At 45.0% G+C, this 15,146-nt stretch overlaps 2 protein-coding genes across 3 annotated transcripts; one reads left to right on the plus strand and one right to left on the minus strand.

Moving 5' to 3' along the window:
- The first annotated feature begins 92 nt into the window (after positions 1–92).
- Positions 93–12,316, plus strand: LOC126545216 (uncharacterized). 2 transcript variants are annotated; one of them, XM_072286252.1, is made up of 9 exons: positions 93–475; positions 1,441–1,565; positions 1,641–1,882; positions 4,675–6,368; positions 6,430–6,640; positions 6,705–6,814; positions 6,884–7,335; positions 7,397–7,501; positions 12,031–12,316. In XM_072286252.1, the coding sequence occupies exons 2-9, from the start codon at positions 1,519–1,521 to the stop codon at positions 12,125–12,127; spliced, it is 2,958 nt and encodes a 985-aa protein (XP_072142353.1). In that variant the 5' UTR covers positions 93–475; positions 1,441–1,518; the 3' UTR covers positions 12,128–12,316. The 2 variants fall into 2 exon arrangements, with proteins under 2 accessions (XP_072142353.1, XP_050048934.2); XM_050192977.3 differs by lacking the exon at positions 93–475 and adding an exon at positions 502–1,362.
- Positions 12,268–15,083, minus strand: Su(fu) (suppressor of fused). Its single transcript, XM_050192978.3, has 9 exons — positions 14,797–15,083; positions 14,488–14,622; positions 14,144–14,423; positions 13,926–14,084; positions 13,637–13,857; positions 13,466–13,570; positions 13,265–13,403; positions 13,138–13,206; positions 12,268–13,073 (listed from the first exon to the last, which is right to left on the minus strand). The coding sequence occupies exons 1-9, from the start codon at positions 15,081–15,083 to the stop codon at positions 13,002–13,004; spliced, it is 1,467 nt and encodes a 488-aa protein (XP_050048935.2). The 3' UTR covers positions 12,268–13,001.
- Positions 15,084–15,146: the final 63 nt, after the last annotated feature.

Consider the following 15,146-nt stretch of genomic DNA (forward strand, 5'->3'; position numbering starts at 1 on the left):
CCGGGCTCGCAGCGTTAAAGAAAGGAAATGTGGACAAGACAGGTGGTGATTATCGTTGTGCGGCAAGATGCGACCCAAAGGGCGTAATTTTGTTTAAGAGTGCAGAATAGTTCTATGAGTGGCAGCATATAGACATGGAGCTTGGATTGGCCGATGGAGAGGGTGCGGAGCTGGGTCATCTTATACGAACGACGGATTCTAAAAATCGGAATGCGACGCGTGCGACTGCACCGATTATATTGTCGCTCCCGTCACAGCATGTGTTAACGAAGACAGTAACGTTTTGTGCCTTGTAGGTTTACGTACACACCTCTGCCCGCTCTAGAACAAGCTGGTTTAGGCAGTGGGTCGTGCGCAGGTGGGCAGGCATGACGTTATTTTGCCCTCGGCCTATAATCTACATCTACCTCAGCATCAGGCGCGCAGGTGGCGAAGTGGTTCAAGCGCAGGAAAAACAGCTGACAGCGTTCTGCAGGTACGCAGCAGCGTCCTCGGTAGGACCCCTGTGCCGCCGCGAAGAGCCGGGGGCGAGGCCTGCCGTAGAAACGGGCGATATGCTGAAACGGGCGATAAAAACCTCGGCATCTGTCTTCGACAGTGTGCGATTGCTCGCTGCGAAAAGCGGCCGAAGGCGGTGTCCGCGACGCGCCATGGGGCGCCCCCGGTTGCCCCCGTCGCATGATGGCGAGAAGTTGGTGCAGGCCATGGTGCAGGCGATGTTGGAGCACATGTGCAGAATGCGCAGCATGGAGTCTCGTAGAATAATAATTACGGTATGCGATTCTCTCCGACATTACGCGCGCAGGCAGGCTGCCACAGCACGCAATGTCGGAGGATATGGCGAACTAATTTCCCGCCGGATGGTCGGAGCAGCGTTAGCCAAATTTAATTTTTGATAAAATTTCGTATATGTTCATTTGTAAGGGTTTTATTCACCAACCATCAAACTGGTAAAGTACGTAACTGAGGCCATCCGGGAAACGAGTGCTGTCAGTGTCGGGCGTTGTTTACGCTGCGGTGCTGCGGCTGCCGTTATGTTGTAACTTATCCGTTAGGGTACGGTTACGGTGCGGTGTCTGTTAGTCGACGTTAGAACTATTTCTCTAATTTCGCTTCCTCCTCCTTGCTTAGTTTGTAAGTTTGTGGTTATACGTTTGGAATGCGTAGTGTTGATGTTTTGTCGAATTTGATGTGTCGTACTTGGACACTTACTAGTTAAGCGCGAAGATGACTTCTAGTTCAAGCGTTAGAGAACTACCGCCAGGCGATCCCAAATTAACAGCAAGCATTGTAAGCCACTTGAAATCCCGTGGCCTTTTTGATAAATTACGGCGAGACTGCCTTGGCGATGTCGATACAAAGGTAAGTAACTTTTGAGTGATAACTCCCGTGATGAAGCGAAACATGTCATTGGAACGTGATTGCTTGTGGCCATTGCAGCCTGCTTATTTGAACTTGAAGCAAAGGATCGAAGGCTACATCACTAAGTTCCTGTCAACACAGACATGGACTCCTGACATGAACAAAAACCATGTTCGAGACATGATGCGCAGGGAAATAAACGAGTGAGTAATTGCGTCTTTGGCTTTGCTAGACGTTTCGCGTTGACGCGCATTGATGATGTTGTGCCCGCTTCCCAGGTCGGGCATGCTGTCAGCAGGTATGGACCATCTGGTCGACCAGATAGTAAACCCAAAAATATACCATGTGTTCACGCCCGAGGTGGAGAACGGCGTGCGTCAGTATCTCGGTTTGAGTTCGGAAAAGGACTCCTCAACCCAGCAACCGGCGGCCGAGACTCTTACCGACTTCATCAGCCAGCCACCACCGCCTCAAACGTCGGCCTTACCACCACCGCCGCCAAAGTCTGAATTCAGTATAGGTATTTGACGATGCTTTCGACTACTAACCGACCTGTTGCTAACAGCAATGCATGTTTGACATTGTACGGTGTGGTTGTGACGCCCGAGGGTTCTCGGAGTGGGCATATATCTTTGCCAGAGGTCGTGCATACGTTTTGTGCTACGTCTGGCGATTAGAGGAACTACTACTGTGCTCCAGAGCTCGGGAAATGACATTTAGTGACGCAACAGAAGTGGCTTGACCTTTGTACAAGCTGCAGCTGTTGCTGCACAAAAAGTGCCGTGTCCTGAGCTTTGTGTATTTGGCTGATGGCAGTAATTTCCTGAATGCTAGACTACAGCGCTTGCATGCAGAGAGAGCTTGTTTCCAGAAAAAACAGCACTGCCAGTGGGAGCAGGTCATTTAACCTGAAGCCCCAGAAGGCCTAACGACACAGAGCATTTTACCATGCGTCACCTTTCAGCCCCGCTTCATAGATGACAATGTAACAGTTTGGTTGCTAATGTAGTAGCAACTTTTCCCCAGATACTAATACGCTGGGTGATGGTACACCAGCTGGGCACATGAAAAAATGCTCGATGTGGTTGACCTTCTTAGCCCTTGGTTCATGTAAACCTTGTGTAAAATGGTGATCCTGCCTAAAGATTCCAGTCGATTTTGTGATAACTCACGATCATCACATTGTGATATTACATATGTACATACGTGCAGATTGTGCTCATATGCTCTTCAATTACGATTTGTTTGAATGTTCTATGCTAGCAGCTGCGCCTTTTCTGTACTGCTGTGGGTAATTTTGGGGATTATAGGTTCTGCATATGGAAAATATAATGCAAAAATTCTTGGTTTTTATACTGCGCTCTACACTTGACTACATTAATATTTCACTGTATGCATTGTTAGAAACTGTACTGGATGCCATTGTCATTGTGGATCTCGTTATTGTCAGGCAACACTGCACAATGCAGACTTGTATTAGGAGTAATATATATATATATATATACACAAACACACACACATACATATATATATATATATACATATGACCACTTTTTGGTTAATATAGTAGTAAAAATAAAAGTGATTTTTCACATTAATTAATTGACAGGAATGCTCTCTTGCTGCTGGAAAGACTTGCAAGTGCACTGACCTCTTATATTGTCCAGTGCCTTGACAAGCGGTGATCTGAATGATTGGAGTTACTTTTAATGTTGGCTATAGAAATTATATTGGTTCTTTTAGTATGCGACGTATTTCAAGGGCAAAGTGCAATAGTGTAAACAAATAATAGTGCAATTCCCCTGTTATCTTCAAATATCATTATAAGCACCTGTGTGTGTATTCCTAGTTCTAGAATGCAAAATTTGCTTGGGAGGTGTTTTTGAGACGTGTCATTCTGTTAAAAGCTTTACAAATGTTACTTTGTCGATTATAAATATGAGCGGTTTTCTATACGATTATTGGTGAGATCGTGCTACGTGATCATGAAAGGACTTGTGTTTTTACTTTTTTTTTAAAGTGAAACCAAAAGAACTTTGTTTGAGACATGAAATAAAATCTTCAATTAAATTTGCTGGTCTTTGGAGCATTTTAATTGGTGTATTTTATAGCACTCATCTAATAAAGCACTTTCTGCTGTCGAAGTGGCACTGTTTCTGCAGCATCCCAGTCAAGGTGCTGCATTGAGCGTCCTTGTGACCTAGCACACTAGATGCAACTTCAGAACTTGCAAATCACGAGAGTCCAGTGCACGGGCATACTTTCCATGTTCAGCATAGAAAAGCATTGCTGTCTTGGACATTATGTGGGGCAGGCAAAATTTAGCCAAGAAGTTAACTTGACATATGTTGCCAACATTACCACGAGCTTGATTTTTACACTCTGTATATGATCGGCCAGCACAGCACACCAGCGTATGGAATAATGGGTGGCAAGCAGGTATTCCAGTAAAGTGCAGTTGCAAGTCATCAGTCAGAGAACTGGTCTAATTGGTGAAAATACCAAAATATCTAGAGTTCTACTTGCAGATATCTTGCGCATTGCCTTGCGCATTGCCACTGAGTGAATGACAAGTTGCCATCTACCATGTCACTGTCAACATTGGGTATTGGAACTTGACATTTTCCCATTTTGCTTAGTTGATCTTGATGCCAGGTTAGACAGTTACTGGGGAAAAAATTGTGCCACTGTGACTAGCATCTGCAAGTGTTCCTAAAGGCACTCTTTTTATACTGCAGTTAAAATTATACTGTATCTTACTGATGACCATAACGGTAGTCAAAACACATTAGCTTAAATGGTGAGATATTTGCAAGTGGTAAAAGGTGCAGTTCATGTGCAGCTGCTCACTGGCCAGTGGCAAGCATTCTGTTCCAGACTTCTAAGACAGGTGAAGAGATTTGAAGGCAACCTGCATCTGACATTTTTGATCAGAGATACAGTGGTCATTCTTGAGGGAAAAAAAATACATTGCAACACTATTCTTATTCATTGGTAGTAAATTTACGATACTCTATGCGTGGTGGTGTTTTCTTGCCGACTTGTTGCACATATTTTTATTTTGTAAATAGAAGATGTTTAAAAGAGTTGCCTATCGTTTGCATTGCAGCAACTGCCTCTAAAGTTCATTGTGCATACAGATATGTAAAACTGCAATTATGTGAGACTTCCCTGTAACATGGGAGCGCACAGCTATATTACACTTGCTGAAGCCAGTGAACATCTCTTGCACGTGAACAGAACCTGAGGTGTGAAAATGTAGACTGCTTTGTTGAAGCAGTAAAAGCTGGTATAATTGTTGTTCTCCTTTAGATGAGACAACACAGGACGTCCCCGGCAGCTGCTCTCCTAAACCATACACAGAAGCTTTGATGCCTGATGGCCTAATGGACTCGTCATCTGAACATCAGCTGATGATTGTGACAGAGAGCAATGAGCACACTGAAGATATTCCTGCTGAGCTGCCAGTTGAGAAAGCTGAAAGCTATGATTTCTGTGAAACTTCAGCAGAACCTGTTGATCCAGCTCCAAATGAGGCATCTTCTGAACTGCCAACTCCAGTAGACGCTCTGGAGTCTGACTCACCAGCCATCAGTCAGAGTGGAAGTGCAGATGATAAGCCTGTCACCGAAAATGTTGAACTTCCTGCATCATTGGACAACATGAAGCCGGACTCATTGAAGAACGAACCTACTGTAAATGAATTTGACAGGAAGGATAACGATAAAGTAGCTGCCATGACAAAGATGGAAGTCAAGCCGACGGACAAAGACAAGAAAGAACGAAAGGTGGACTCTGTGAAAGGCAAAGAATCCTGCTCACATTCAGGTAGATCAGAGTCACATTCAAGAAATTATATATCAAGAAAAAACTCTGACATAAGCAGGTCAAAAATGCAAAAGTCTAATAAATGTGATGGCGATTCCAGTAGGGAAAGCAGAGATCTGCTGAAAGAGAAAGACAAGTACAGCACATCTCGGGACAGAGGAAACTCTTCAAGAGAGGAAACCCAAAGGAACAGGGCAGATGTAACAAAAGATGAGAGGAGCAAAGGATACTCAAGCCAGTCCAGTAGATCAAAGGACAGTGACAGTAGGAATGAGCGGAAGCGGTTGGATGATAAACACCGCCATTACAGTAGTAGCCAACGCAATGATGACAGAAAGCGACACAGTGACAGGCATTCTCGAGAAGATAAGTCCAGGGATCGTTCAGACAGTCACAGGTCACACAGTGAGAGCAGGAGAGAGAAAGACCGTTGTTCCACGAAAGATTCCTCCAGGCAGCAGAAGTCAAGTAAGTCATCTGAGAAACATGGTGAAAGTTCTCGAAAAGAGAAAAGTCATGAAAAGGAAAAAAAGCAAGCATACAATAGGCAAAGTACATTTGACAGCAAAGATAGTGGAACTTCAAAAAAGATGTTATCTGAAAAGGTTCTGCAACCTATATCTTGCAATTTATTCCAAGCAACTGATGATGCATCATTCCATATGGAGATGCAAGAGAGTTTCAGATCAGAGCCTCCTGAACTAAATGCCAATCCTTGTGGTTCATCACAGCAAGACTATGAAAATGTTTGTGAAGATTCTCCCTTGGCAATGGTAGAGCATGTTTCGCAAGACAAGTCCGAGGAAAATATTTCATGTGATTATCAAATTGAAACAAAAGTTAGTGCGAGCATGTCTGGTGAAATTTCTCAAGAAACTTCATCAAAGGCTTACGATGAACGTTCTCATGGTGCATTACAGCTAGTTGAAGCAAAAGAAGCCGAGATCTTGAGGTTTTCTTATGTCAGTGACAAGCAGTTTGGTAGCAGTGGAGCTGACTTGCAGCTGGTGAGCACCATCACTGAGAAACAAGCTGAAGGCATGCAGAATGAGGCGCCTACACCAGATAATGAAGTGCACTTGGAGAATAATGACCAAGCAAGCAGTTCCAGCTTTGCAGCACCACTTGAGCAGAAGAGTCCCACGGTGGAAGACGGACCTGAAGCATCCAGGCGAAAGGTAGGTTGGTACTTCGTTCTAATTGCATGGAGCACAGTAAGTGAGCTTTCTATCTTTTTAGACTACCACTGAAAAGCATTCACCAGAGAAAAAGCGACCAAAGCGAGAAGCTTCAGATGGCCATGAAACAGATGGTGCCTGGTCCGACGTGACTGTCAGCTCAGTGCACACCAGCGATCTGTCTTCCTATGATGACCGCATCAGTGTGTCTTCAGGTGATGAGGATGACAATGCTTCATCTAGGGAAAGAAAAAAGATACCACTAAGAGAAAGTGAGTGCCTAGAAATGAGCTTGGGTCATAAGAGTTTATTCATGTGCCCACTCTGCGTTTGCAGTTAAGAAAATCACAAGCAGCAGTAATGAGGATGATGACCGCTTGAGCAGATCTGAAACAGAGCATTGTGTGTCTGATGGAGTTGTGCCTCCACCTGCTTCTGTAGAACAGGTATGAACCTTTTTGCACTGAATTTATCACTGGAGAAAGCAAACTAAGGTTTTGTCGGTACACTCGCAGGTTACAGAGCAGCATGAACCGACACCAGCCAAGGAGCCCCAGCCACCCTGCCCAGTACCTTACGAGAGCAGCAGCACTGGCAGAGGACTCTCAAACTCTCCATCCACAGATGTTTCTGATGGAACAGCCAAGCCAAAGATGGGGCTCAGGCGGACCCGCAAGATTAACCCAAAGTATGTTTCAGAAGAGTTCTCATCCATTTTCACGGAAGGCAAGCGACCAACAGGAACCATAGACTTCAGTGAACTCGCAAAGTATGGCAAGGAAAAACACCATGAGGAGCGGTCTTCATTACGAACAGAGCCTCGCAAGGCCATTTCACGGGAAGATACCTCCGAGGACACAGCAGCAGCCATGTCATGTGATGAGACTGACCAGCTTTCAGATGCATCAGTTAATGATAGAACACGGCGGCCTGCACGACGATCGAGTGGGAGTGAACCTCGGGCTAGGTGAGGTAAAAAAGTGCCTGTCTGACTATTAGCATTTCAATTACGTTTGTGTGGTTTGCAGGTCAGAATCTGTGTCATCAAAGTGCTACCAATCTTCCGACCTGTACAAACCGCGGCCAGTTATCAAGCCAGGAACTCGGCGCAGTCGGCCTTCGTCAAGTGGAGTGTAAGTGCCTCTAATTTTTAGTGCAAAGCATTATTTGGATCAATTCCCCAAGTTTCTTCACACAGTGGACCGGTTTCTGTGGTTTAATTCTGACTGACTAAGCTGTGCAAGTGAGCCCAACACTGTTCTTCGTAGTCGAACAATAAATCACCACATAAAACATGTACATATAAGGTCGGCTCATAAGTATTACCAAAGCACACAGACTTCTTAATGGAATAGCGCATTATATTCAACCACGTCATTGATTGCTTGTATAGCATGGAATTTTCACCAACAGAAGAGTGGCAGTGGACGCATCTCTTCTGCATAATATGAAAATAAATCGCAACATAAAATCTGTGCATGTAATGTTGACTTAAAGGCATCTCTAATGCACACAGACCTCTTAGTAGAATGGTACACGATATTCAACAGCTTTGATTTTTAATATTTTCTTTTACAGGGATGTGCACATTTTGCTTTAAGTGTTCAAAAAAAAGATGTTGCACTTACTGCTGCACTGTTCTTGCCTAAATTTCGCAGAAAGGTCGCATTTTAGAGTCTGCATTGTTCAATGTAACACTTGGCACAGTTGCCTGTTTTTTAAGAACATAATGATAAACTTCTTTCATCCGTGAGAAAATAGCTGCTGTGAATATCGGCACTAACGCATACTTGTGTTGCCGCCTGCTGGCAGCTGCAGAAAGCATCCATTCAGGGAGGGTTGTCGTGTGTTCCAGGGGAGTGAAATGTGAGCAAGCACAGTACAGCGGTAAGCACAAAATCTTTTTTCAAACACTTTAAGTGAAATATGCGCGTCCCTGTATTAGGGCTTCACCCTTTTTGGCCACTGGGTGTGTGCCAATTCTTAGCCAATCCTCTAGAAAAGATATGTGCCACTGTGCCACAGAGGGTTCAGAATCCTTAAATATATTTAGATATGTATCGTACTTCTCCGCGCATACAACTTTCATAACCATTCTTCCCACAACAAGCATCATATTACATCCTGGTCTTCATGGCATCGCTGTGTCAATGTCTCGCACCGCACAGTTGACCACGAAAGCTTACGGACCACGAGGTCCGAGAAAAAGTTTAATATCTCCGCAGCCTCACAGCGCAGCCTGGTATTCTCATTTCCAGCCTCTACTAGCATGTGCAAACAAGATTTTGATGTATAGATTACTGGCTACTATTACAGGCTGCTGGGAAATTCAATGTTTCCCAAGATCCTGTGGATTGTTAACTTTTGTGGTTGACTGTATATCCAACTGATTTGGGGAAGTATTCTGTAGGGAGTCTACCTAGTGGGCTGTGCATTTCGGCCGCTGCGGATTGGCTGGGGTCGCTCGTCTCATTCTCGCTCAAAACAGCTGCATCCAATCGGCAGCTCCACTAGGTGGACTCTTACAGAATACCCCCCCTTGGTGTGCATTTTGGCATAGCTTGTGAACAGACAGTCTATTGCATAAACATGATTACTGCACGAGGTTAGTGTTGTGACATGTGCGGCACTGCACCATAACACTTTTTGGCCAGAGTACAACAAATCGGTCACCGTTGCCTTGCTGCTGTCGTCACGCACACACTTGTGCGCCTTACAAGAATCTATTCATTGTCTGGGAATGCTTTACAACATAGAGTATCTCTAACGATTACTAGGGAGAACTCTGGCTCTACAATCGATCTTCTGGCATGGAAATGATGGTTAGTACGTATATGGATTTACTTGACTTTCTTGCTTGTGGCTTCAGACGTTCCTGCAACGTTATATATTAGGCTTTACATTTAAAAATTTCCAAGCACTCTTTCTAAACACAGCATCGCGGGATCGAATCCCGGCCACATATTTATGGGGGCAAAATGCAAAATAGCCTGTGTCCCATGCATTGAGGGCACGTTAAAAGATTCGCAGGTGGTCAAAATTATGAGTTATGAGGCACGCCGCAGTCCCCCACTGCGGCGTGCCTCATAACCAAATTGTGGTTTTGGCGCATAAAACCCCAAATTTCAATTCAGTTCTAAACACAGTAATGCAATCAAGTCTTTTTGCACATGTGTAACCATTGCAATTTTTTGAATTTATAATATATTGTTATGGAAGGATGAAAGAAGAGGGAAGCTCCCAGAAGCTTGTCTCTCGCTACACAGGGCCTTATGAAGTCCTACGCCAAGTTAACGACGTAAATTACGAGATTTCGCTGCTACACTTTGATGCATCCTCAAGTCAGACGCCTGTTGACGTGCACGTTTCGCGGCTGAAGCCATACTTCGCTCGCAATTCTTCGCCTACCATGCGCCGAGACGGCGCTTTGCCACCCGAGGGTCGTGTTACGGAAGGATGAAAGAAGAGAGAGGAAGATCGGAGATGCTGGCTGCTGAGTGTTGTTGGTGGGCGGCCATCTTAACTACTCTGACTCATCCTGTATAAATATTGTAAATATAGTCTTTATATACTCGTAACATCCCCGTAACAATATTTTGCTGAATATGATCTCTTTTCAAAGTCTCAAAGCAATTTCATGCCAAAATGACCAAGTTTAAAAAGCAAGTCCACGAACTGCACATCATTCTCATGCTGGCTACACCGCCGTATTTGCAGCTCTCATAGACATTAGCACCAGTGTGCCTGCTAGTAATTTTTGAAGGAAACTCTGGGCTTTGCAGAACCTCAAACAATGCTAGATAGCCAGCTACCTGCAAAATACCGTGCATAATGTGGACTTCTTGCAATTCACAAATCTGTGCAAATTTTTGTGTGCTTTATTTTTCACACGTGCTGTTCTACCTCGGCTGGAAAGTTTTCTATGAAAATTCTAGGCTATCATTTACCAATTTCTTTTTTGCTTTCTTACACAAGTGTCGTGATATTTTTGTTTTTCAACCCCCCCCCCCCCTCACTTCCTCATGTAATGCCCCTTGGGGCCCATAGGGTAAAAATAAATAAATAAATGATATTGCAACATGTAAAAAATACATTCACAACTCGGTGAACTAGAAAATTGTTTTATGACCAAACTCAACTTCCAGTCATTGCATTCACGGGGCTTCAGCTCCAGTACAACAGAGCAGCACAGTTTTTGCACGCTTGTTGGGCTGTTTAGAAGTGGCATGTGAAAAATCCATTGTGATTTGGTCATGCAACACCAGTTGTGATCTGATCATTTGAATGCTGCATGAAACATTATTACAAATGGAAAAGTATTGCAAAACCACAAAGTTGCATGTTTTTGCAGGATTGTGTCTAGTAGCCAGTTACCACCACTCTGATGAAAAGGTCTGCAATTCTGGTGCATGCACGTTTTAAAATGGCCCTGCGACACCTTTTGAATGCAGCACATAAACTTGCTTAGTTGCTGTACAGCACTGCCATGAACAAACATCTGAGCCACCCACCGTGGTTGCTCTGTGGCTATGGTGTTAGGCTGCTGAGCACAAGGTCACGGGATTGAATCCCGGCCACGGTGGCCGCATTTCGATGGGAGGCGAAATGCAAAAACACTCGTGTACTTTCCGGAGTCCTCCACTACGGCATGCCTCATAATCAAAGTGGTTTTGGAACGTAAAACCCCATAATTCAATTACTTTTTTTATAAACAGCTGGGCCAAGCATTTCTGTATGCACTACAGGGAACTTGAAATTCTACTTAAAATATGTAATGGCTGCACTTTGCCTCCAAGTACCTGAAACCTTGCTCTTTTTCGTGATTATTATGATGCACTCATAAACACAATGGCTATTGGCCAGATTTCTTTAGGCATTGTAGCTAAGCAGTGTTTTTGATCAGAAGCAATGAGAGGCCTCATCATCAATAAAGGGTGGTTCTATTTGGTGGAAGAGAATGCCATTACATTGAGACTATGGTCTGCAGTAATGGACTCTGCAGCAAAGGGTCATCCCACCTTAGCTTAGAGGCCGTGCAGTACCAAAGCTCAGAGTGTTGGTGGATGGAGCAGGGAAGGCATTGTTTCATGTAGGCTCATTGTTGAGCACACCATAAGTGATGAAAAGGAGGGAAAGGCCACAAGGCCATGCCAAGAAGCATTTGATTGCAGATAACTGTTCACACAAACATCAGTAAGCAGATGCCTTTTATTGCCAGGCATGTTCTACAACATTTATAAAAGGTGTTGCAACACTGCTCAGAATAGCTTACTGCTCAGAATAGCTGGACTTGCTGGCCATTGGGAGTTTGTGCTTAACATCAATTGCTCCTGGGAATTGTCCAGTTTTTTTCTAATTAGTGGAAGCATTTTCTTGATTCCAATTTTTTTTTAAATTTTCAATGTAATGTACAGGAAATGCTTGGGAACCAAGCCGTTCAACACATTTGGGAGCTTAGAAGTAATGTGTAGTGCCAGTACTCCAAGACTGCATAAGCAGCACTTCGTCTGACAATGTTTCTCCTTAAATTTGAGGTAAAGTTCTCATCTTTGCTGGACATAGCTGAACTTTGAAAGATAAAACAGTGTCTCACCCTTTTTCCCACTGAAAATTTGTCCTAGTCCCCGATTTCTGAGAAAGCACTGTTGTCTGTCATGCACAGGGACACGTCCAAGAAACAGCGGGGCCTCAAAGTATGCATCGGGTTCAAACGAGGCAGGGCCTCAACAGCTGGCTCCTCCAGGCGAAAAAGGTTGTGAAGTCCCAAGCTATTGCTGTGGTGCATGCACCACTCCCTTCACTCAAGGTCACTCTGAATGCCCTTACAGGTCTGGTGGCATTGTCACGTAAGAGCCCAAAACTTCATGTCTGTACATCTGTACATAACTGCACACTCAAATCATGTGCCTCTGACATTTTATTTAATAAAGACACTGGATTTACAAAAATTTCGGTGGTGGAGCAACCTGCCACAGTGAAGCCACAATGGATGACACCCGTAAACATGAAGGCAACATTTTGCGCATTTTGTTAAAAGAATAAAAGGCCACCTGTCTTTCCTGCGGCAGTATCCACATCCACCTGTTTGGTACGAGTATTCCAGGTATTTAAAGTTTATCCAACAGGATGCCTCTACTTGCACATCAAGAACTGTGCCATTATTGACAGCTACTGGCAAGTACTGGTGTCAGTAATATTGGGTGAGTGACGTCATCCTAGTCAACATGTAGTTTTCAATCACAGCGTCATATAAACAAATGTACAGATCAGAGCACAACTGCATGTCAAGGAAGCCAGTGTGAAAGCATTAAGACACGCTACAAGAACCACAACACAAAAATGATTGCATTGTAGTTGTTTGCGTGCTACAAATGCACTTATGTACATTGTAAATGCCAACTGCAATCCTCTTAAAGGCAACACCATATTCACACTTAATTTTTTGCTAAGGCACTTTTTGCGAAAAGCACATCATGCTAGGAGTCTCTATACAGTTCATACACATGTGCTGTATAATGTGGTCATCCAAAGCACCACAATTGCACAAGTTGTGAAGGCACTTTTTGAGAGCATGAATTTTCATGATAAAGTCTCTTAAGTTCATGCACATCGTAATAAATAAAAGCAGCTTGGTCACAGCTCTTCTGGCAAAAGTGTAATGGCCATCTTTCGTTGGGGCCATGTGTATGTTTTGGGCAGTGTCAGCTGAAAAAGAAAGCAAGGATGTTACAAACAAGTTCTTCTCAAATGCCAATTGCTTGGAACTTACACCTTCCGCGGTGCATAACTCTTCCATGCTTACAGTCATCTCCGAAATAAGGTCTTCTGTGAGCAGAATCTGAGTCCAGAGATTGTTTAGTCAAGCAAGGAAGGATTGAAAAATTAACCTTTCTTACCTGTAACCAAGAGCCCTGCACTGCATATGGTTGCTCTGCATTTGCAAAGGCACCAATAACACTGGGAACAACAAGTGTCACTGCAGCGCTGTCAACTGAACTCTTGAATGTAAAATGACGGCCATGTTTTAATCTTCCTCTGAAATATTGTAAATGGCATTGTGAAACAAGATCATGCTACAATCTTTGCTCCCATGTTACCTCAAGACTAAGGGAAACAGCAGCCCTGCTTCCAAATTCAGCTGCAGGTGAACTGCTTCCAAAGCTCGAGTTTGAGCCAACTCTTGTGTTTCCAGGCCGTTGTCCCTTTGAAAGAATGGAGAATTGTAGAATAATTTACTGTGCAGTCTCGGCAGGCAATGTTATACTCACTCTGTTTCACTGCTTGGTTGGCTGCCCAGCAGTCCTTTTTTGAGAGTCCGCTTGATTTCTTCGGATTCGTAATGTGATATGCTGGGTGTGTCAACAGAGGTGTTGCTCCCGGACTCCTTGGCACTTTGCACAACAGGGGGGAACTCCTCTGACCAGCAGAGCTTGGCACTGACGCCACTCAGGTCGGACCCTTCGTTTTCGATTCCCTGGTCTACAGCGTCCTGCAAAGGGTGTCTCTCGGTGCCTGCCCCAGGCAGTGGGCATGCAGTCCAAGAGGGGGGAGGGGCACCTGGATACTGGGGTCGAGCTCAAAAACCGTCTCCCCTCGGCGCATGTTCGTGACGAGCCATGGCCCGCCTGCGCCCGGTACACGCTGCATGAGTGCCACAAAGCTGCGGCCGTTCCACTGCTGGGCCGCCTTGAGTTCCTCTGCGCACACGCCGACAATCTGCGGCGCAATGAAAATGTTTTAGCAGCGTTGATCGCCATGATCACACGGGGCCTTACTTGAATAAAGCTGACAGGCCCAAACGGAGTCGCCACGGTGCCCAGTTGCGGGTCCTCCATCATGAGCATGTGCTCGATCCGCGATTCGCTGTTGTCCAGCGGGCAGTGCCAGGAGACGTGATCGCCATCGCACAGTACGTTCCCAGACTGGAAGACGTACTTGGCCAGACCCTGCATCACGGCCGCAGGCCAAGTCGGCGGCCCTGTCTCGTCGGGTTCCTTACGCAGCCGGAATGTCAGCTCGAAACCAAAGCCACTTGGCGTGTCTGCACTTGAGATCCTGCGACAATACCAACCTCTGTTCCCGACAAGTTCGCAGCACAGGTAAGATGGACTGTACGTACTCGTGAACCCTGCCATCTCCGTGAAGGTCCGAAAGTCCGAAGCTAACGTAGTGCCAGTGCGGGGGAATATCTTTGCCTTCATCCCCTTGGTTGGCGTACATGCTGATATAGTCGAGTGGGTCTGGTCCACCTAGCCTGAAACACGAGTGCCGTCAAAATAGCGTAGCTATTAGCATACGTTCTTGCACCTGGGCGTTCCAAGGGCACCAACAGCACTGCTCATCGAAGCATGCATCTATGTTTTCTGAGCAGCGTGCGTAAGTAAGCACAAAAGAGACTCTTGGTAGCGAATGTGAAACCTGCACTTACCAGTACTTAAGGACTGCTGCAACCTGCAAAGGATTTGGCTGATCGCTGTATATTTGTAGACACGCTGAATAAAGTGCGTCCAAGCCTGGCGGAATCTGAGGGAAGCCGACTACAGGGAAGCTAGAGGCGCCGACCAGTCGCTTGGCTTCCATGTTGAAAATTCCTGTTTCTCGTAGAGCGGTTGCAGCCGTCTCCTTGAGCGCCGAGTCTCCGCTTTCGATTAAGCTAGCGCTGCCCGAAGTGCCCAAAAGAAATTTGTTCCGTGAAATAAAACAAATAAATTTCATTTAAAAAAATAACAGTGAGGACCTAGGATGAGCTTGATGAGTGCGAAGTAAACACCTACTACG

The sequence above is a fragment of the Dermacentor andersoni genome, chromosome 1 (assembly GCF_023375885.2).
Source record: "Dermacentor andersoni chromosome 1, qqDerAnde1_hic_scaffold, whole genome shotgun sequence".
Taxonomy (NCBI): domain Eukaryota; kingdom Metazoa; phylum Arthropoda; class Arachnida; order Ixodida; family Ixodidae; genus Dermacentor; species Dermacentor andersoni.

Bases quoted from the DNA above. Each gene is read 5' to 3' on its own strand.
- LOC126545216 (XM_050192977.3), top strand. From the start codon at position 1,228: ATGACTTCTAGTTCAAGCGTTAGAGAACTACCGCCAGGCGATCCCAAA. The intron at 1,566-1,640 runs GTGAGTAATTGC...CCCGCTTCCCAG, and splicing joins ATGCGCAGGGAAATAAACGA to GTCGGGCATGCTGTCAGCAG. The intron at 6,641-6,704 runs GTGAGTGCCTAG...CTGCGTTTGCAG, and splicing joins AAAGATACCACTAAGAGAAA to TTAAGAAAATCACAAGCAGC.